This window comes from Grammomys surdaster, unplaced genomic scaffold, assembly GCF_004785775.1.
Source record: "Grammomys surdaster isolate TR1022 unplaced genomic scaffold, NIH_TR_1.0 185, whole genome shotgun sequence".
Classification (NCBI taxonomy): domain Eukaryota; kingdom Metazoa; phylum Chordata; class Mammalia; order Rodentia; family Muridae; genus Grammomys; species Grammomys surdaster.
The window spans coordinates 15,947,382-15,970,697 of record NW_021604630.1 but is presented as its reverse complement, the minus strand read 5'-3'; the positions used below and the strand labels follow the sequence as shown (position 1 = coordinate 15,970,697).

General features: G+C 38.2%; 1 protein-coding gene across 1 annotated transcript in view; it reads right to left on the bottom strand.

Annotated features, from left to right (window-relative positions):
* Micu3 (mitochondrial calcium uptake family member 3) overlaps positions 1 to 16,639 on the bottom strand; it is a 73,251-nt gene extending 56,612 nt beyond the window's left edge. Inside the window, exon 1 of the mRNA XM_028768294.1 lies at positions 16,240 to 16,639. Within this exon, the coding sequence (XP_028624127.1) occupies positions 16,240 to 16,599 (360 nt within the window). The 5' untranslated portion in view covers positions 16,600 to 16,639. The remainder of the gene's footprint in view (positions 1 to 16,239) is intronic.
* Positions 16,640 to 23,316: the final 6,677 nt, after the last annotated feature.

Here is a 23,316-nt window from a genome sequence, read left to right as displayed (position 1 = left end):
CATCCCTTACAACTGTCACAGTTAAACATTACTGGAAATATCTGAAAATACATGGAATTAAAGGTTAGAAGTATTAAATGTGTTGGTGAAAAACTCATAATCAATCATGAAACAAATAGCTATAGATCACTGAGAAACTGTCAGAGAAATGCAATGTGAATTACATGAATTCAAAATAAAAAATTCAAAATTGTGATGTTAATATGTCTCTATGAAAATGGAAAGAAACCACATAAGGCCTCAATAACAGAATGTATATGATTATTAATACTGTATCCATAAAGAGACTGTGTAAACTGAGCAATTATCACTCTTCACAAAATTATCAACAACATAAAATGTGGAAGTTATATCAGTGTAAGGAAATATTTATACAGTAGATACTTGCACATAAAGTTCATGGATATATAATTCATAATGCATGAAAATAATAAAACAAACTTAGGACACAAGAATAGAGGAAAGACACAACTATGTGATTTCTAGAAAAGAAACTTCCAGAATTTCCTTACTGCAATTAATTAAGATCCCATTAATTAAAATATTAATTAAAGCCCATGCCTTTAATCCTAACAGTCAGAAAGCAGAGGCAGATGAATTTCTGTGAGTTCAAGGACAGCCTGGTCTATGTATGCTTCAAGCCAGCCTGAGCTACATAGAGAAATCTTATCTTAAAAATAAAAATATTTTAAAAATAAAAATGTCTCTACTTCACAAATTAACAGGAAAACAGGAAGCAAGGTATGCAAAAAAATATTGGACAATATTAAATGAAAGTGGAATATGAAATATGGAGGCCTATTACTAATTACATATGAAGTATATCCTGTTAAAACCATATTTTAGAAGAATATGGACAATGAAACGGATACAGTAGATTTAGATTCAGTGATATAAAATTAACAAAACATATAGCTGGCAAAAAAGTTATAGAAAGTTGGTCTTGTTTATAGAAATACATAGAAATTTTAAAATGGTGTATTATCTGTTTAAAAACTTTTATAACTTTTGTTGAATTTGTTCTCAATTTCAGTTATCAAGCACATTCTGATTACTGTAACCCCCACCCTCTCAGATTTCCTTAGCACTCCTATTAAGCCCCTCTCCTCTCACACTCCCCTGTCAGATACTACACTCTGCATCCTGAGACCCACTGAGTTTAACCAGGTTTACTTGTGTGACCATGGGTTTGTAGCCTATTGGTGACTTCAGCCTATTGGTGACACAACTGAAGATATTCACTGCTCCTACCTTAAAACCCATCAGTAAGTAGTACTTACTTCCTCCAGGAAGAGGTGGGCCCTATGGGCCCCTTTCTAATAACGACTGACTGCTGATAGAATCAGTATTGTATAAGTCCATTGGAGACATCCACAGATGTTATAAAGTTATAAAGTCAATATTCAAAACCTTTCTCCTATCTTCTTGCTCTTGTATTCTTTCCATCTCTCTTTGGTAATGATTTCCTATCCTTAGAGGTGGTGGTATAAATGTCCTATATTTTGAACTGAGCATTCAACTGTCACTTAAGAATAGTATGCTATCTTTTATAAATATATATATATATATATATGAGATTATAATATAATTACATCAGTATATTATCTTTTAACAAGCAAGTAGAAAATGTGTTAGTCTAATTTTGAAAAAAGAGTTAACAGTCTATAGTGGTCCTCGCCAGGGTCATCCAGACAGCAAATCAATCTAGGACTTGAAGTCAGGTGCTCTGACACCTAATTCAATATGCTTTCCTATTACACAACTTGGTATATTGGAATAAAAGTGCACTACTGTTGCAATCCCTCAGGCTTATGTTCAAATGTCAGCTTCACAACTTTCTATTTAGGTAGCCTTGGGAAAAATACTTAATCTCTCTGAACTTTAGCTCCAAAATAGATAAATACCAAGCCCACAAACTATAAAGACAAAGCAAAAAGTAGGAAGACTGCTTCTTCCTCTGATCGTCAAGATAATTCATTCTATCAATTGGCTAATTCTTGGCACAGTTTAGATGTTCAGTTCCATGCCTCAGGTTTAACTAAGTTTCTGTGTTGCTGTAGGTTCAATGATCATTCTGTTTGTCCATGGTTATTCCAAATAACCTGCCCTGCATGTCTCTGTGCTTTCATCTGCCTTAAGTTCTACCATTTTTCTCTCAGTCTCACTTAGTTCCAAATGTCTAGATATACAATGTGGTGATTTTACTACTTGAGAGTCACAGCTAGCTTTCCAAGGCAAAATCTTTAGCTACACACTCACCATGGCCACAGAGGACTAGGTATATAATACCTCTGCTGTGGTTTGAAGACAAAGATGTAAAGCCTCGGCCTCCAGCTAGTGGCACTATTTTAGGAGGAGGTGGTGTTAACAGTAGGAGGTGGGGCCTAAATGAAGGAAGCCAGTCACTGGAGAGAGTTCCTGCAGTGTGCCTTATTCCCAGCCCTCTTTTCTGACCTCACTATCTCCTTTCAGCTCTGGCATGAACAGCAGCCGCCTGCACACGCTGATGCTCCTTCCGCCTGGTGTTCTGCTTACGGTGGTTCTCTTTATGGTTAAGAGGCCAAGGAGTATACACTGAAATCTGTGAGCCCCAGAGCCAAAATGAATCTCACTTTTGCATATATTTTGGTGACAGGTACAAAAACTAGTAATAGGCTCCAAGAAAGTTTTTATAGGCTGAAATTAAAAGGAACACAGATACATCATCAATGTTTACACTCCCCCCCCAAGTAAATCACCCTGAACTTATTAACTATATTACTCAGCATGAGCTGCCAAACAACAACAACAAGAACTTACTAATCAGCCTAAACAACAGAAATTTGTTTCTAATGGTTCTGGAGGTGGAAAATATGAGAACAAGGTGCAAGCACAGTTGTTTGGTTGTAAGGGTTCTCTTACTGGTTTGCAGATACCCACGTTCTTGTTCTGTTCTCGCAAGGTCAAGAGGTGAGATGATGCCATCTCGGTGTCATTGTTAGCCTTGATTATTGCTTATCACACTCAAGGTTAGAGCTTCAAGATGGATTTATAGAGGACACCAATATTCAGTACATATACCGAGCAACTCATCTGCCCCATCCCCACTTCTCTACACTCTCATGCAAGCTGTATAAATAAATGTTCCAGCAGGTCATTCTTACCAAGTAGGCATTTCACTCTGTGGAACACTGTGAATGTTTTATATCACCTGCAAACAAACAAGACAGTTCTTAAGATCAGATCCAGAATCCTTTGCTACCAGACATCCTTTGGTGTCTGTCAATGGAACTGTCTGCTTCTTTGTCCTATGCTGAATTGACCTAGGCAACAACCTCCCTTCACGGAATTTTGTTTATTGCCTTGCTTGTTCTCTGACTATCTGTGCTTATTATCTGGCTTGTTCCTTGACTATTTGCATCTAGTGTATTGCTAGTTCCTCAACCTAGAACTGACCTTAATACTTGCATGTAATTAAAATGGTATAAAAGCAAAAAGGAGGAGGGGAGATGGGATGGGGGTTACTAGGGAGGGGAAATGGGGAAAGGGGATGAGGTCTGAAATGTAAATTAATAAAATATCCACACACAAAAAAGAAATTCCTGAAGGCCCATGGGTTGGAAGGAGGTCTCCTACATGACTACACTGACCATATGGCACCCCAGTGGTAGGATTTCAAGCTGCCAATCCAAGCATGCCTTGTCTGCTAGCCTTGGCCCAGCATCTGGAGATTTTGTAACTACTGAGAAGACCCAAATTCTGACCCAGGGAGAAGGTTTTCCTTCCATGCTTGCTTATGTATGAAGTATTCTTTCAAACTTTAATCTATTCTTCACAGTGATCATTTTGTAAAACTACAATAGTAGACACACTAGACGTTTGTTAAAAAACACAGCTATGTAACACTGAAAATGGGATTTTAAGGTGTGTGGCTATTTATATACCAATACTGGGTAGCAATAATTTGTAAATGTTAAAAGTCTATCAGTTGTACCAAATACATCATCATGCTGTCAGATACTAGGAGGAGGGGTAGTCTACATATGTAGGTGCATGGGAACGCTATACTTTCTGTGTTAATTTAAAACTGTTTTAAAAACTGTTTTTTTCTTAAAGAAAATGTGAGATTCTATCAATATTGCCCTTAAAATTACAGCACACATAGGAAGTATCTATTTCTAAAAAATAGTGTAAAGGTCTCATAAAATTAATTTTCAATTTTGAATGATAAATACATAACTTTTTAACTCTTAAGTTTAGAAAAAACTACATTAAAGCATATAAGAAAAATACATAAATAATTAAAAGGTATAAAAATAAAAATGTTCATGGTTTTCCTTACAGAACTCATTGACAAACAATGTTTATTGTTTTGATTTTATACAACACTAGGGACTGAGCACATGGCCCTGTACATGCTACACATATGATGCTATATATGTGATATACATTTTGGTTTAATGAAACTCATACATTTGATATTTTGCTAGTTCTTAAAAGAGAACTTAAAAGTTAAGTTATACATCCTAACTCATTTGAGAAACATTTTTATCACAGTGATTGAATTTGTCGTGTTTTTATTGAAAAAGGTTTTTTTTTTCATATAATGTATTCTGATAGTGGTTTTCCCTCCCCCATCTCTTCCCAGATCCTTCCCATCTCCCTACCCATCCTATTCCAGACTGGTGGAAACTAAAGATATGAAAGGGTAGTTACCACATTGTGCACTGGAGGAAATGTCATTTCCTCTTGAGACGGCTCATCACTATAGAAAATTCTGCTAATTTCCAACCAAGCCTATTTTCTCTTCTAAGTACGTGTCTTCATATTACTAAATTTAGAAAATGTAAAAAGGATGGAAGGAATATATATCATTACCAAGCTAGATTCATAAAACATCTTCATCTATGTTCGTTTTTAAAAAAAAAAATCTTGTAACTATTTATGATGGCATCATTCTGATTAATCTTGTAGGCTGATTGTTTAAAAAACCAAAAAACAAATAAACAAACACCTCACCTATCACTCTGGGTACCTGAATAACCATATGGGAACAGAAACATGGAGAAGCCTTGTTAACCATATACCTACCCACCAAGAGAGGTTACACTAATAAATTTTATTGAGTTAACCCACTGATATTAGAAAGTGTAATTGTTATTGAAAACTGACTTAACCTAATACAGTGATTCTGAAAGTTATAGTGTATATTAACTTGACTGTGTCTTAGAAATGATATTAATATCTTAATGGGAGATAAAATGAAAGCATATCATCAGATAACATAATCAGGTGTTTCTTTATGGAGAAAAGCACATCTCAAGGAAAAGAAAAATCTTCCTGGAATGTGATTTAGTCCTTAAGGGGGGGTTTATTAAAGGATTTTGTATTGGCCCAAATTAAGATGTTTACATTTTTAACAATTTTCATTTACCCTTGGAAATTCAACCTGTCCCCAAGAATTCAACCTACTTAAGTAATCTGTTCTCTTGTTATTTATTAACCAATTTTTGGTAAATAATGAGGATGTTCATCTCTGCCTCTAATTTCACCTGGCATTTACATCTGGCAGTTCTAAATCATGAATGCTAATAAAGATAGATATGCACTGATTATATATTGATTGCCAGTAGCAACTTGTAGGCATTCCTACTCAACTGTTAAAGAGGACTTCCATACACAATGCTCTTCCTCACCAACCCGCAGCACATCAGAAATAACTCCAATGTTAAAGCATACTGATTGTATAGTAACAGCCTCAAAGTTCACTGACATCTAATATCAAGACAAGGTGCAGGATTCTGTTACTTACCTTGTATCACCCTATAGCTAGAATAGTTTCTGTCTCTGTCACTCACTCTCATTCTCCCTCTTGCTCTCTGTCCTCTTTCTTCTTCCCTTTCTGATCTTTTCTTCTCAGTCAGGCCTTGTGCATGCCAAGTATCTCTACTGCTGTGAAGAGACACCATGACCAAGGCAACTCTTATAAAAGAAAGCATTTAACTGGGGCTGGTTTACAGTTCAGAAGTTTAGTTTGCCAATATGGTGGGAAGCATGGAGGCACGCAGACAGACATGATGCTGAAGAAAGAGCTGAGAGTTCTATATCCAGATCAACAGGCAGCACAGAGAGAGGGACACTGGGCCTGGCTTGAGCAACTGAAACCTCACAGCTCACTCCCAGTAACATACTTCCTCCAACAAGACAACACCTACCCCAACATGGCCACAATTATCTGCTGTACCACTTCTTTGGGCCTATAGGGGTCAGTTTCATTCAAACCACCACACTAGGCAAGTACTACCAGGGGTACACCTCAACTTTAGATAGAATTTCAGGAGTAAGAGAACTGTGAATCCTCATTTGATGGTAAAATGCCATACTACTTTCTTGAATGTGTACAACTACAGCCAGCATAGAAGAACCTTTGTTGCTCCACATTGCTGGTATTGCTGACAGTTGGTATTGTTCACATTTAGTCATGCAAATTGGTAAGAAAGAATTCCTCACTGTAGTTTTAATTTATGTTTCTCTGTTATCGGTGGTGGTACATATCTTTTCATGAGACCTTCAGTCACTTAAGTGTTGTAATCTTCATTTACCTGTTCACTTTGGCCACTTTCTGCTGAGGTCATATCAATCTGTAGCCCCTCACTATACACTCTGCACACTTGTTCTGTCTGAATGCTGTGGTACATCTGCTATTCCAAGACTTTGTGTACTTCCCCTTCTGGGTTTTACTTTTATTTTGAAAACCAGTAAGACATATTCTCCTAAATATTTTTAAGTTTTACTTATTACATATAGGATCCTAATATACTTGAACTGAATTCTGAACATATCATGAAAAAGAGAAATTTATTTATTTATGTTTACCACATAGAGGATTTTAATAATGCTGTATAAACTTGCATAAAATAATTGTTCCACATTTAGTATAGACCCTGTTTCATTCTCTTTCTTAATCTACTGAGAACAGTGTTCATATGAAAAAGACAAGTCCTATTTCATTGTCAGACGTGTAAGAGCACAGGAAAAGTTTAGATGACCATGGCTAAGTACAGTAACTTGTAATAGGATGAAGCTGTCTTAAACTGAGTTGGTGTAAGTACCTTCTACCACATCCTTTCTAGGGAACAAAATACTACAAATATCTTAGTCAACACACACTATCAACCTTACAGATATCATGCTAATGAAAAAGTAGAAAACAATGGAATGATTTAAAATTCTTGTACATACATGTTCAACCTGGGATATTCAGGATAGGAAATAGAACATGTTCTATATTCCAAATTTTAAGGAAGAAGTTTGAGCACTGAGGTGGCTAAATGAGAATTTGGAATATGAAAAACGTGGGTTTTACTTTTCCAATCTGGAGGATAAAAAAACTTGCTAGCATACTGCATAGCATGTCTATTGCTTACCAATAAATAACACAGCACCAAAAATCCACACTTTTGGACAAAATTCCACATCAATGCATCATAGAATACAGGGGGGTAAACTGAATTCCACAGAAAAAAAGCTACACCTATATTGAAAATTCTCCAAGGCTGACTGATATTATAGAAATTCATGATTGTAGAGAGTTGGAATGTGACAAAGCCAGAGCCAATTTTACTTGGGCTCACTTTAACCTCTAAGTTAGCTATTAAATGCCTACTCACATCTGACCTACTATCCTGTGACTATCACTTGAAATTTTGAGGATATATTAACTTAACCGACCATCAGCTTTCTTCCACCCAAAAGTTATGAATGCCATCAGATGACATGTAAAACCTAGAGCATAGATTTGCACCTCGATGTACTCTACCTTGTATTCCCACCATGCCTTTGAAAAGCATCTTTCTTTTGTTCTTTAGCAACAGAAACGTCATGAAGTTTCATGAATGAAACTCGTACCATGTTAGAACACGGTGGGTGGGGAGCTTAGAGCTATCCCTAGAGCACAGCCACTCACATCTGGCTCCTGAATAACCTATCTTCTTCCCTTAGGGGTGAGAGCTGTGTTTTTACATCCACAGGAAAAAAAAAAAAAAGGGTTCCAGAAAAAGAAAACAACATATTTGTAAAATCCTGCTACAGTTCACTGGTCAATTTCTTTAATGCCTGATAATGAAATAAGTAGAATTTATTTGACTTTTAGACATTTTCTCAAATCAAGTGTTTACAGGACACAAAGTTATTATTCAAATTCTCAGTGTCTGGCACAATTATAGTACATTCTAAAATTTTGTAGACAAAACCAGCCTCTCAAGCTTAAACAAATAAACAAAAACTACACTGTACTATGAGTTAGATATATCTCCATGCAAATTATTACATCACAGGTATAAATTATTAGATCAGATTCTTAAGGTTTCTGCATCTCAATAAAAAGGACAACATGAAAATCTATCAACTAGAATAACAAAGGCTGTGATCCTATTAAATGCTGCATTTCAGACTGAAGCGGAAAATTTTCATCATTTAAAAAATAATATTTAACACTGTAAATATGAATCATGAGAGACAAAAAGATTCTGCAAGTATTCTTTCCTTTTTTTATTGGATATTTTATTTATTTCCATCTCAGATGCCTTCCCCTTTCCCCATTTTCCCTCCCTAGAAACCCCTATCCCATCCCTCCTCCTCCTTTTTGTTTTTATACCATTTTAATTACATGCAAGTATTAAGGTCAGTTCTAGGTTGAGGAACTAGCAATGCAATAGATGCAAATAGTCAGGGAACAACTAAGACAGTAAACACCAATAGTCAAAGAACAAGCAAGGTAATAAAATTATGTGAACACTCTCCTGATCACTGTTTCTAAGGGCTTATCAGGATGACCAAAATATCTGAGCCAACTTCCCTGTCCTAGCCCAAAGTCACTTTCATGTCTGAAGCCTACTTCCTTGTTCTAGCCTAAAATTTAGATTCCTGCTTGAAATTACTTCTTTGTTCTAGCCTAAGATTTAGATTCCTGCTTGAAATTACTTCTTTGTTCTAGCCTAATGTCAGATTCCTGCCTGAAGCCCAGTTTCTTGTCCTTGGCCAATGTCAGAGTCCTGCCAAGCAGCCCAGTTCCTTGTCCTTGGCCCATAAAGCTCTCCACATCTCCTTCTTTTTCATTTCATAAGCAAGACTGAGTCTGTCTTAGGTCATTCTGCCAAGGATGACTTCCTTACCCATCATGGAATATGCATTATCAAAAGCAATGCACTTCTGTCTTAGTTTGGTAAGGCTCTGTGCAGAATCTTACCTGTCCTTGGCTTGCCAGCCTGCTAATTTAATAACTCTGTCTGGGAGTCCATTTTCAGGTTCAAGACATGTACTTTGGCTGCCAATTTGTTGATGTTGTTAAAGAAAAGCTTTAACATGATGGACAGGAATAAAAGTATTCCCAGGACAAAAAGGGCTAGCATGATCAAGCTATATATGCTATTCTTGAAGCTTGACCAAAATAGAAATACTGACCTCGGGCCATTGGTAATTTTATCAGCAGTAACTGCATCATCAACACTCAGCAGAGCAGCATTCTTTAAATTCATAATCTCACTATGCAAAATTAAAATATCCAGAGAGGTGTTAGAATTATGCAAAATACACTGCAAATGTCTTTAAACTTTTTCCCAATTATAATGACTACCACTGTAAATTGTAGAACTAACGTGAATCCAATGGTATTTAGCATGACACTTGAGATGGCTCCTTACTCTTAAACTCTGAACCTCCTTCCATTAATTTGAGTAGGATAAAGAGCATCAATCCATTCTTTCAAATGGCTATCTAAATCCTCTTGTATATTCAACACATTAGTAACATTTCTTTGCTAAATGATTAACAAAAGTAGCTGTCTTAACTTCTTGTGTCAAAGCAACTGTAGAAGCAGTGGTGCTAGCAATTAATGTAATTACAGCAAGTGTTCTTTCTTGGAGCTGGGGACAAAATACAGACCTCGGGTGCGTTAATAAGCACTCTACCAATAAGCTAAATTCCAACTCCCTGAAGGCTTTCTTATAAATCTGTTTCTTGGTGTGTACACTTTGCTCTCAGAATGCTATTATCTCCTATTTCATATAGTAAGCACAAGACTTAGCCAAGAACTTCTCTTCCTTGCTAATTAATAGTCATATAGTCTATTTCTCCCTCCCTTCCCCCATTAGGAAGGACATGATACCTATCCTCTACTGTCTCAGAGTAAACTCTCCACTTTAATCTCCACATCCACCTGTCTGCTTGACAACAAACGAACCTCTGTTTCATTTTGGTCTTTACTTCTTTTTCAGCATTTAAACATAGTTCAGTCTTTCATCTAAAAGAAATGAAGTCAATTCTATGTCCTGGGAGCTCTTGCTTCTTCATGGACAGATTGACCCTACCTTTTAGTTAACTGGTTTGCAGTTCCTACCTCTCCCCTTAGCTGATGACTGGGGTTTTCTTTCCATATGTCTGCTCCTTGCTCATTGGTTCTTTAAGTGTTTTTCCCTTTAAGTTGCTTTTCTGTTCACAGTCCATATGTTGTAAGGTGTATCATCTATTTTATGAGTTTTAAAACTTGATGATTCCCAACTTTATTTCTATCACAAGGACACCTCCACTGAGATTCTGACCTATATATCCAACTGGAAATTTGTCCTTCATCTTAACCTTCATCTCACTCTTTAATTTTGATTTTATTTTATTGGTGATGACACTGGGATTTGAATCCAGGGCCTCCTAGGTGCTAGACAAGGACCCTGCTACAATACTACCTACCATGTCTCATTTCCTTCTGTAAATAATAATTCCTACTCAGTTTTCAATTACCAATTCATTACCATCATAAGGCTACTTCTTCCAGGAAGATACATTTTCAGGTGTGGTGTCTGGGGTATATGTCTTTCCTGTGTGGTCCCACAAAACATTCTTTTTTTCCCATCACGTCATTTTAGCATGTTACATTTTGTGTTTTCACCATATTATACATTGAGAGTATATATGCATTTTATTTCATTTATCACTAAATGCCTAGTACCTATTTAAAGTTTTCAAATTTATTTATCATTGAGATAGGACTTTGCCATATAGCTCAAGCTGAGCTCAAAGTCTCTATACTGCCCAGGCTGTATATGATCTTCCTGCCTCTGCCTTCCCAAAGCTGAGATGACAGATTATATTACTATACTTGTCCCTAGTAAGTATTCTACGAATAAAGTATTTAAATGAACAATGGCCAGAGTGATATATTTATTATACTTCCAAATAGAACATGAAACAGAAATCTTGATATTATATCCATGAAATAAAAAAAGCAAAAGATTAATGGTATAATAGTTAAAAAAATATTAAGCACTTAGGGCTGGAGGCACAAGTCATAATAGAAGATGTAATTTGCCTGCTCAAGGTCCTGGGTATGATCTCCAGCATCATCAAAATAAATAAAATAAAAAACAATTATTTACACAGACTTATGTCCACTGCCATAAATGACCACCTTTAGAAAATGTATTATCCTTTAGCATATCAAGGATAATTAACATGTTACACATTATTTAAAAGAGAGAAAAACAGAGTAAGGGGACTATCATTGTTTCAATGTCAACTATCATCCATATGCTTCTGTTCTGAAGACGTCTTCCTAAGTTGGTGGTGCTCTTTAAACAACCCAAGGAGTCTTTATGAGGTCAGGTAAGTGTGTGTTTGTGGTTGTCACTGAAGTGAGCCTAGAAAGGTTTCCTCCTGGCTGTTTTATAGTGCATTGTCTCCACATGTTTCTGTGCTGTGAATTGGGCTGCTCTGTATGCTTTCTCTGCCATGATAGGTTGCAAACGTTCAAAACTTTGAGCCACAATAAATCTTTGCTAGCTTAATTTTTAATGTCAGATTATATGATCAAAGAGATGCATAAGTAACTAATTAGGGATGAAAGGAGCCACTTGCTGACAGAATTACTAAATTGATAGCTATTATGAGCCAGGTGGTGAGCAGTTTCAATACATAATTTTACATGTACATCTATCTCAAACTAAGAAAAACATAAAAGCATTTGATTAAATACTAATGCTGAGAAACTAAAGATGTATACAAAGGAAATCATATCATATGATTTAGAGTGATGAAAAATAAATGTACGCATTTGTGCCTACTATTGCAAAAAAAGTTATAATTACTCTGTTCATACCTAAGAATGCTATTATAACTTAAATTTCTAGTCATTAGTCCTCATCAATACATGGTAAACATGATTTGTCTGCTCTGGGGCCTGGGCAAAACCAGCCATTGTCAACTTTCATGAGGTGAAATGGGCTTTAATTTGCACTAACTTTCATATACAAAGTAGTACCCAAAATAAAGGTTCAAAAAACTAAGTCGCCCTTCATGGAAGATTAGAGCAAAACGTCCAGCCATCGTTGATTTCATTTCAGCCATCCATATGGCCTCTCAATAAACTATGCCACAATAAAAAGAAAAGCTCCAAAGTAAAAACAGCCCTGAGGATGAGATGATGTATCAGACAGCATCTTGGAAAATGATATAAATGAAGGTTCAAAAAGCTGAGATAATTTTTTATACAACTATACAGGATTACAATGTATTCTACCATTTCATGTTCATCACTAATTTTTAAAACATTCTTAACTTAAATAATTTAAAACTATTCCTTTGAAGATCACTACATCTAAAGGTAAGTGAGAATGACAACAGGCCAAATATTTTCTGTCGCTCATCTACCAATAAAACTTTATTTACACATCACTCTGAAATAACCACAGTATGAGTTTTCCAATGTTGGTGCTGGGTGTCTGTTATATACAGAGAAAAGAAAAAAAAGTGGTCTGAATTTTCCTAAAGAAGTGACTTAGGACGTAACCTCACCTGGAATTAGAAACTGGACATTGTTTCTTCTTGAAATCTGCCTTAGCCTAATAAATTAGAGTTGAAAAGGAAAAAAAAAGAAAAGTTGGAGGGAAGGTAAATTAGTTCAACGTAATCATTCTACAAAGTCTGTGTATGAGTTACTTGTCTGGTGCTATGCTAGTGTGGTGGTCTCAATGAAAATGGCTCAATAGGCTCTTTGGGATGACACTATTAGGGGTAGCCTTGCTGGAGAAAATGTGGCTTTGTTGAAGGAAGTGTGTCACTAGAGAGTGGGCTTTGAGGTCTCAGAAGCTCAAGCCAGGCCTAGTGGCCTAGAGTTCTCTTCCTACTGCCTGTGGAGTGGATCACTCTTTGTCAACACTGTCTGCATGCCACCATGCTTCCTACTATGACAACAATGACCTAATCCTCTGACCTGTAAACCATCCCAAATTAAATGTTTTCCTTTAGAAGAGTTGCTGTGCTCGTGGTATCTCTTCACAGCAACAAAACCTTAACTAAGACAGATAGGATACTGACAAAAAGCAACTTAGAAGCGAACAGGGTTTATTTGGGCTTAAAGTTCCAGTCCATCACTGTGGGAAAGGCATGTAGCAGGAGTACCAAACTAGCCTGGCAGGAAGCAAGGTGATCACATTTCATATGCTTGCAGGAAGTAGAGGGAGAATGGGAAGTAGGGCTAGATTATAAATCTCAAAACCTGTCCAGGAGACATACTTCCTCCAGCAAGGCACTAGCATCTACAGATCTATAACCTTCCCAATCAATGCGTCTAGCTAGGGACCAATCCATCATTCAGACAGATGAGGCTATTGAGGATATTTCATATTCAAACTATAATATATATGCATATATATAAATACATGTTATATATATTATGTATTTTATATATACATTATATATGTATGTGTGTCATATACATGTATGTCAAAATATCATATGTAATCAAGTATAGAGTTAATGCAATTATTTTAATGACTTCAATTGTAGTCTTTAGGTAGGACATCTTAATCTTTAGGTAGAATATCATTCATTTCTTTAAAATTATTAAAGATAAATTACAGAGTCAGTCTCTAAGAGAATAACTACATTTTCCTTAAAGTAGGCCAGCCCTATGATGGTTAATATTGGCTGTCAACTTGACAGGACCAAAACCACCTAGGAGACAGATCTCTGAGCATGTTTACCAGGAAGTTTCTTGATTTGAATTAAGTGAGATGGCAAAGACCCACCTGAACTGTGAGTGACACCGTTCGTTCTGTGCACTGGACTGCAACCAGACTGAGAACAGTGAGCTGAGCATGTGCATCCATCTTCCTGTGCATCCTGTCTGTGGATGCCATGTGACCTGCTGCCTCACACTTCTGTTGCCATGACAGCCATCCACTGATACTTTGAGTCAAGAGAAAACTTTCCTTCCTTCAGCTGTTTTTGTCAGGTAGTAATCACAGCAATTATGATGTAACTAATACAAATTCCAAATCTGCATGGATCTGGGAGAGTAAGTATTTCTTCCTCCAGGTTAAATGCCAAACAAGTGAATGTATCTGTTTTTGTAATGCTGAAGGCTGGTTATAATGCCCAGTGGATGCAGATTTAAAAAAAAATTAAATTAGCTTTAGGATGTCAGGCTTGAATTCAGACCTGTAGCAGTTCCAAAGAAGAAAAAGAAAACAAAATAGTATAAGAAACATTCAAAGAAACTTTTTGACATGAATTTCCATAATGAAAGGCCTTTTGTTATGAAAGCATCTAGTATAAGCAATGAAAAAAGTGTTCGAGCCAAAGCTCATTATGGTGAAAATTCCAATATTCAGATAATAAAAAGACTATACTATGTTTTACAGAAGGAAAAATTATCACATGCAAAAGGTATGACAAAGACATTGGACTTTAGTTTCAGTTTATTTCTAAAGTATCACACAGAAAATTGTATGCACATGAAGCAATACTAATGTAAGTAAGTATTCATAGATAATAAAGGACCTAGGGAGGATAGTCTGTGATAGACCACTTGTGCAAGCATGATGCCCTGGACTTGGATCACTAGTAACAAAAAGAAACAAAAACACAAAATAAATGAATAAATGCAAAATGAACAAAGGCTTACTACACACCAGGCGTTCCATTCTGTCCCCAATACATCAACTTATTTAACTCCCACAGCATTGCTGAGTAAGTGTCTAGCTTTCCGAGCATACTCCTGTAACTGTGTGATCCAGTCTCTCAAATCTAAAGGTAAAGTTAATTTTTAAAAGGAAGGAAAGAAAACAGTATTTGCATGTTCCCTACCCTGTTAATCTGTTTCCAGAGCAACTACAGTTGATTAAAGTTCTCACATGGTCAATCAAAAGACAAATGTCATGCTACTCTAAGCCACAAAAATGACATGTGTGTATGTGTGGGGTTGAAAGCTGACTGTGTTTGCTGGAACTTTATTATTTATTTATCTGTTTAAAAGTACACAGTGTGCTTGTGATTTAGCACTAAGCAAAGGTACACAGCATAGATTCCCTAACCTAAATGAACTGCCAGCCTTCATCCAAATACAATTCATTAAGGTTAAAAGGAGCACTATTTCACCTAAGTTTGTCATATTCTTCTAGGCTTGATATGGAAATACTCCCTAGGCTAATTCTCTAAGTCATTTACATGACAATTAAATACAGAGCAGTTGTGGGGGGGGGAACCACATCCCTAATTCTTGTTGCCTTACAATCTTTACTTCATATCAGAACTACATGATAGCTCAACGTTTTCATATGATGCTTCTGCAGTTGGCTCCATTCATAGTTTACCACCTTTCATGACTTGCCTTCTGGTTTGTTTTAACCTATTACTTCAGGGATTCTGGTTTTAATGAAAGAAAAAGATGCACTACTTTTGAGTAATGCTTCCTTTTCTTTTCTGGTACGGCAACATCTCTCTTGGGACTGGTATACACTAATGAGGCAGATTCTGATATCTTAAAGGCACCTTCATTATATATCCAGCACTGGCTTCCAGTATTATTTTCTCTCGCGGCCCTCCATCACTTCTTCGTGTTCATGCCTGTCAAGTCCTTTAGTTGTGACACCTGTGTGTCGTGACGGAGTCTGGTTTGTATTTGGTTGCTCGATGTAGCTTCAGCAACCAGAATGGTCCAGAGGCCTGAGCGATAGCAACATCCTCATCTTTTCCCAGCATCCTAGAGCACAGGGACGCCTGGCGTTATCTATGCTGCTTACTGGAGGTTCCTCACTCTCTGTTACAGACTTCGCAGCGCTTCCACAACTTCCACTGTCCAGTGTTAATCAAGTGTCACGGTGACGACCCTCCTATCCCACAACAAGCCCTCCCAGGGCAGGTGGGACACCTGGCAGCCCAACCCTCTGGCGTCAACTGCACGGTGCGCGCACGCGCTCAAGCACTCACCGTCTCCTTGGCAGCAGCAACCGGGATGGGCAGCAGCCCCCTACCGCGGGGCAGGTCGTCGAGCTCTGGGGCCGCTAGCTCCGAGGGCTCGGCTCTGGGGTCCCCATACAGCTGGTAGCACACGAGGCCGACCAGCCCCCCGCCCGCTGCCGCCGCGATGCTCAGCTCGCCCCAGCGACGCCGCCGCCACGCCGCCTCCGCTACGGCCCCCTCGTCCTCCTCCCGGCAGGAGAAGGGGCGGCCCGACATCCCCGGAGTCGTCCCCGCAGGCCGTCCCCACGGCGAGAGGAAGGGCTGCTGAGGGGCGAGCGTCGGCGACAGCCGAGGCGGCGGCCACAGGAGCCTCCGCAGCGCAGCCATAGCGGGAGCTGCGGGCCCAGCGGAGGGGAGAGGGGGGCGGGAGAGACGGTGTGAGATCTCGCGAGAAGTCGGCGCGGTGCTAGCGCACGGAGCGGATCCGCGGTCGTCCGTAGCCCGGGCAGAGCTTCTCCTAGTGCAGCCTTTGGATGCTGGCGCACGGCGGAGGGAGCTCCAAAGCCGCCCAAGTCCAGTCTGTTCTTCAAGCTTCCTCAGCGCAGCCACGCAGTCGTAGTGGACGGCGCTCGTAGCCATGGCAACTGGCTAAGGACCCCCCCCACCCCCAACACCGGGGAACCGCTGGTCGGCGGAACTCCAGGAGCCGAGGCTGCCGGGTCACCCGGCGCCCCTCCGAGGGAGGCCCGGCTGCTCTGTGCACAGCTCGGTGCCAGATTTGAGTGCTTAGTGGCTACAGGCAGACATTTGCTTCAAGTCATAAAGACTGCAGTTCCGAATTAATATTTTTGGACTACATAAGGGTGGCTTCTGGACTCTGGGCCAGGGCAGGCTAATGGTTTATAGTTAGTGTTAATATTTTTAGGACACACTGGTATAAAAAAACTATCAATTATGTGAAAACAATGGATTTTCAAAACTCAATTTTGTCTCTCTGTGTGCGTGTGTGGTTGTTGGTATAAATGTAACTGAGAAGTACAATGTACCCTCTTTATTTTGTGCACGCCATACTTTTTTGTGTGTGCACATTGCCAGTGTCAACTTTATTGAGTTATGCTTGCTTTGCTCTTCGTGTGGAATGGTGCCAAGAACCCCTGAAAAGTTTCAGATCTAGAAGAATAGTCAACAACATCCAATAGTTTAATTGGTTGGTTGTCTGGCCTACATCCTGCTGTGTCTGTCCCTCACCCCTTACTTGCAAGTGACTTATCATATATGTTGTGTTTTGTTTTGCTTTAATATAGGTTAATAGAATTTTACTTTTTTAAAGCTACTAAAAGTGGTAAAAAGAAATGTCTGTGACATATAAGGACTAAATCTATTTTAGGTCATCTGTTTTCCACTGAAGCCTGTTAATTCCATCAGGATGACTTGTGGCAGCTCCGTACTTTTCCAGAATTTTTTTTCCTCAATTTTTGTTTCTCTGATTTCAAACATTTTTAATTTTCCCGAATCGTTTACTTCCCTAAGATATGTATGTATGTATGTATGTATGTATATGTATGGATATATACATCTATATAATATATGATGATGTGTGTAGCACAGGTCCTCTAAACTTGTCTTCTTTGAACTGAGCACAATTTCCTGATATTTTTTATAATTTACCAACATGGACTATTATCAGAAATCTTGGACAGACTATATTTTTATATTTGTGGCACTTAAAAAGCTAAGAAGCTATAAAGTGAAATAGGAAAGTAATATATACTGTCGTTGCAATGAGAAAAACAATGAATTATCTAGGATAAAGTTATATGACATATGCACATAGTTATCTATTTTCTTCAGTCATAATAAATTTATAGGCCACATTTCCATTTTCTCTAAGGAGAAGCCAAATTCTTCTGTAAGAAGTACAGGGTTTAGATCTACAGAGTACTCAAATGTAGATTACAAATGTCTCATGCACAGAAGTTATCAGGCTTCCATACTTTCTTTCTTTTAAACCCAAACTCTGTTAAGAATAATGATTGTTTTCTCCCCAAGTTCTATGCTTTGTGGCAATTGCTACAGAAGAATAGCTGACATTGCTATGCTACTTGGATATTAAGTTTAATCCCCAGAGTAAACATGATAAAAAAGTATGATATTAGGAATTTGGGACTTCTTGAAACTTCAGATAAATACAGATTCAGCCTAACTTTTACTCCTTATTTGGATTAATTCTAAAGAGAATCAATGATTATGCTCCACAGTGAGACCTCAAAATAGTCAAAGAGACTGTCACTTGCACTCATTCGCTATGGTCTAAGTGAAAAAGAATGTTCTGGAAAAATGCAAGGATTAAGCCAGAAATGATTCTTCAGGAAAGGGTGTATTTTATACAACTATTACAGGCTAGAGGCCTGGACTCTCATCCTGACAGTATAGCAACTGTTATAGTGTCTCAGAGGCCACAGTTTCTAATCAAATAGCAGGACTATAGACACCTCATGGATGTTTCATTTCATATATATACACATGCATTTTATAGCATTTGGGTTTTCTTTTTTCAATTCTGTGGTACATAGTATCTCTCACATCTTATCTCTTTAAATCTGCAATTGCCCTACTTGCTTTGTTTTTTCAACTTAAAAATTGCAACTCCTGACCTAATGATGTTAGCTTTTTGCTAGCTGCCATCTTGAGAGTAAGAGAATAACCTTTATTTGTTGAAAATGTGGAATCATCAGAAACAGCTTAATAAAACTCCTATAGAAACTTATCATTTTGTCTTATTCTGTACACCGGAGCTCCCAAAGTCTGCCTAGTTATGAGAAGTGTGTGTCCCGAATTTGTTCATGCTCATTCTCATACCCCATCCACTGCCCTGGTCCACTCAGTCCTGACAACAGCAGGACTGTAATAATCTTCTAAATCTTCCTTTTGAGGAACATTGTCCCAACGATCACCCCAGAATGTTCATGTAGCCCCCACTCTGCCACAAGTGATAGGACATCAGTAGTGTTCCTTAGGAAGGGGTTTATTATGATTGTGAAGTGGGGAAGAGAATAAGAGTATACAGAAATAGAATGAGTGACCCTTCTTATAAACATGAGACTCCAGCAGAAAGTCATGTTAAATAACAAATTGATTTACTTCCTGAAAAATCAAGCTGCACATCTGGAGATCTGATTGATTTAAATGGGAGGCTTCCATGGCCAATCTTGATTATCAACATGACAGGATTTGGAATGATCAAGGAGATGGAGTGGGTATAGGATTAACTAAGAAAGGGCAGGTAGCTTAGGCAGCACCTTAGGACGAGTGACCCAGATAAAGGAAAGCCTCAGGGAAAGGAGTTTGTTCCTATTCACTTTTGGCTGCTTCTTCCTGATTGGCTGTGTCTATCAGTTGCTGCAGTCTTCCCACCGATGTCAGACACTAGCTTCTTCATTCTTCCTATGCATACCAGATACCAGCAGCTTTTCAGGGACTGAAAACTTTTGGGCCTTCTGAGCCAGTGTGGAAGTACTGAGACCCACGGACTTCATGGGCTGAGGAAGTACCAGGATCTCTACCTTCTTTAGCATGCAGACAGCCATTGTTGAACTAGCTAACCCATATCGATAGTGTAAGCCAAAGTAATACATTCCCCTTTTATAATGTGCATTCATTCTATTGGTTCTGTTTCTCCAGAGGACCATTGCTCAGTGTAGAGGCCAAAAGGGGAAACGGAACGAAGCAAAGGAGGAAGGTGATCACGGAGAAGGGTTAATTCAAGAATAGGTTCTGAGATTTTGAGATTTTTGGAGCTAGTGCTTTTTAAATATTACCTGGAACAATCACATTGGATTAGAGTCTTAAATCTCAGTCCTTACAGTCCCCTAAGGAAGTTCATCATTATTCATTGCCATAAGTCACAGGCCTGATGGTCACATGTCCCTCTTTGTTCTCATGTATCTGCTTGTTAGCAGTAACCAAATTCTTAGTGATGTACATATATATTCTAACATCAAGGCCAGTAAAACTCTAACCATGACCATTACACCTACTTAGGTTTTGTATTTTAACGTACTCTTCACAAGTTCAAGGTCTTTGCTATTGATGCGTTATTGCCCAACTCCTCTTGTGTAGCCCTTAAAATTTGCTTCTTTGCTTGCTACTTGCTGTAGGAACTTTTACATTATTTAAAGAATAGCATGGAATAGCCTCTCAGACTTATTATCAGTAAAGTTCCCCCTCCCCCATCCAAAGCAAGAAAACTCATTTTACTGTCATTCTTCTTTTATTTATGTGTTGTGGTTGTTTGAAGGAAAATGGCCTCCATAGGTTCATACAGAGTGGCACTATTAGGAGGTGTGGTCTTGTTAGAGGAAGTGTGTCATAAGGGGGTGGGCTTTGAGGTTTCAAATACTCAAGCCATGCCCAGTATCCCTCTCTCTACCTGTTGCTGCCCATCCAGATGTAGAACTCTCAGCTCCTTCTATAACACTGAATCTGCCTTCATACTGTCATGTTTCCTGCCATGAGGATAATGGACTAAACTTCTGAACTACAAGCAAGCCCCAATGAAATGTTTTTCTTTATAAGAGTTGTTGTAGTCATGTAGAGTTGATGTCTCTTCATAGCTAAACAATGATGACTAACACAGAAGTCATAGTGATTAGAGCTCCGTAACCATCAAAGGATGTCTTCTGGCAGAAAATAGGTTCCTAATACAATACTAGTCATCCATTACACACTGCAGTACCAGAGTGTCAAAATAACTAATGAGCTTCTGAAAACTATTAGCAATATTTACTAAGACTCAACGTATGCATGTCCTGTGGCCTAATTCTACCCCTCATTGAAATAACATGAGCAAGTACGTAAGTCTCCAGAAGACATAGGCATGTATTCAAGGCAGCATCACTTGTAATTGTCAACAGAATATAAGCTACTCATATGTCCTTCAGTGGATGTGCAGGTGTAAAAAACAATAGTTTATCTAACCAACTGGATAGAACAAATAAAGAATTCTAAACTGCCATTACATGTAATCATCTTGATTAATTTCATAAGATAAAACTGAGTCTAAGAAGTCAAATACAAAAACTCATTTATGGAGCTGGAGTGATGGATCAGCTGTTAAGAACTGGCAAGTCTTCCAGAGGACTTAGTTTGATCCCCGCACCCACATAGTAGCTCACCACTGTTTGTAACTCACAGGGCAACTGATACCTGCTTCTGTCCTCCAAGGGCACAAGGCACAGATGTAGTGTACAGATGTACATGCAGGCAAAATAGTCATATGCATGAAAAATAAATTAAAAAATTAAGCTCATTTATTATTTTGTGTGTATGTGTGTGCACAAGTGCATATAAGTCACGTGCATGTCGAGATCAGACGACAACTTGCAGGCATTGGTTTTCTCCTTCATCACATAAGTCCTGGAGATCAAACTCAGGTTTCAGGCTTGGCTGTAAATGCCTTTGACCTCTCAGCCAGCCCTATTCATTTATTTATAATATTAGAACTCAGGGTAGTAGGCATCCCTAGGTAGATGATGTTGACAAGATTAGTGAGAGAAAGATAATTTCAGAGTCCTGTCAATGTTCTGCGTGAGATGACAAAGTGTCTTCATTATGAATATTCATAGAGCTAGACTCTCAAATTTTGCATGCCCTTTTTGTATATGTCATGACATAAAATGTTTATAATAAGTTAAAAGATTGCTTCTTGGTGCTCTTACACCTTACCAACTAGAAAATCTTATAGAGCTACAAGACACAAATTTAGGACCATCTGGAGCTCAGTGTGAACTAAAACAATAACATTATCTGAAGTATTTAAAACTCAAAGGAAATGTGGATGATCTTGCCACAGACTGCAGAGCATTAATCAAAGAGTGTCTTATTCAGGTCTGGAAACTACAAAGGATGGTCACTAGCTAGTTTTTTTCTTATTTATAAGGAACGCCAAAAGGATTTGTAAGCAAATGCTCAGTGCTTGCTCTTCTGTGGCCTGCAATACTCTCTTCTGAAACGTCCATATGGACAGACTCAGTAGGTTCCTGGGGTTATGATGTGGTCTATCTAGTGCACACTCCTGTCTCTGGCGCTGAACCCAGACTGTCATATGTTAGTTGGGAAATGGCTTTCAGGGCAGATTTCCAAACAGGAGGACAACCTTCAGAACAGATGGACAGCTCAGCAGAAAGAGGGGACCAATAGAGAAGCAGCAAAAAGAATTCAGTGTGGGTGCATGGAGGAAATTAGTGGGCTATCAAACCAGTTTCATCTTTTGACAACATATGTGATCTAACGTTGTTTATCCAGAATTTGGACTAAATCAAAGTTTCTGGGCAAACGCAGAATTCACATGGGAAAAAAATGGATGAGTAGGTTTGCTAAGGGTGAGTGAGCCATGAGAAGGAGACTGATTACTGTGGTTTCTTCAAAACTCCTCCAAAAATGATGATGGAGAGGACAGCTGGAACTGACAGATAAACAAAAAAAGGTTTTTACTATTTCCTTTATAAAAGAACAATGCAATCAGTGGCAGCAAAATAAACAGGAAGTGGTGAGCTTGGTCCTCACTACGCTTTGTATTCATATTTAGCTGGTGGATGTAAATTATATTAACTTGTAATGTGATCTACGTAATGATAATTCTCTATAATTCAATGTTTGATCCCATCCATGGTGAATAACTGGTTAGAAACCTTTTGGAAATGTCAACAACTGACACAAGATATACAGGGTAGACAAGACAGAAGTGAGGACTTGTCTCTAGACACAAATAGCCAAATGCATTTGTTCATCTTTAGTGAAGAGGAAGACCCCAGTTCTTCTCACGTTCACAAGACTGTTCACTAAGTTTAGTAACCTGCACACTGTCATTTTACTGCTGCTTTTTTCAGAATTCAGGATTGCTTCAAACCTGCAGAGCTTGCGTCGGCTCAGCATACTACTCACACCAGGTAGAGGCCACTGTGACTAGATCTGCAAGGATCTACTTAAAAGCAATATTTTTATTTTATAATACCAGGAAATCAGGGTCTTGTATAGGTTAAACAATAACTTTTAGATTTGATCAACATAGGTTTCAAATTCATATATCAGTGATGTATTGCATTT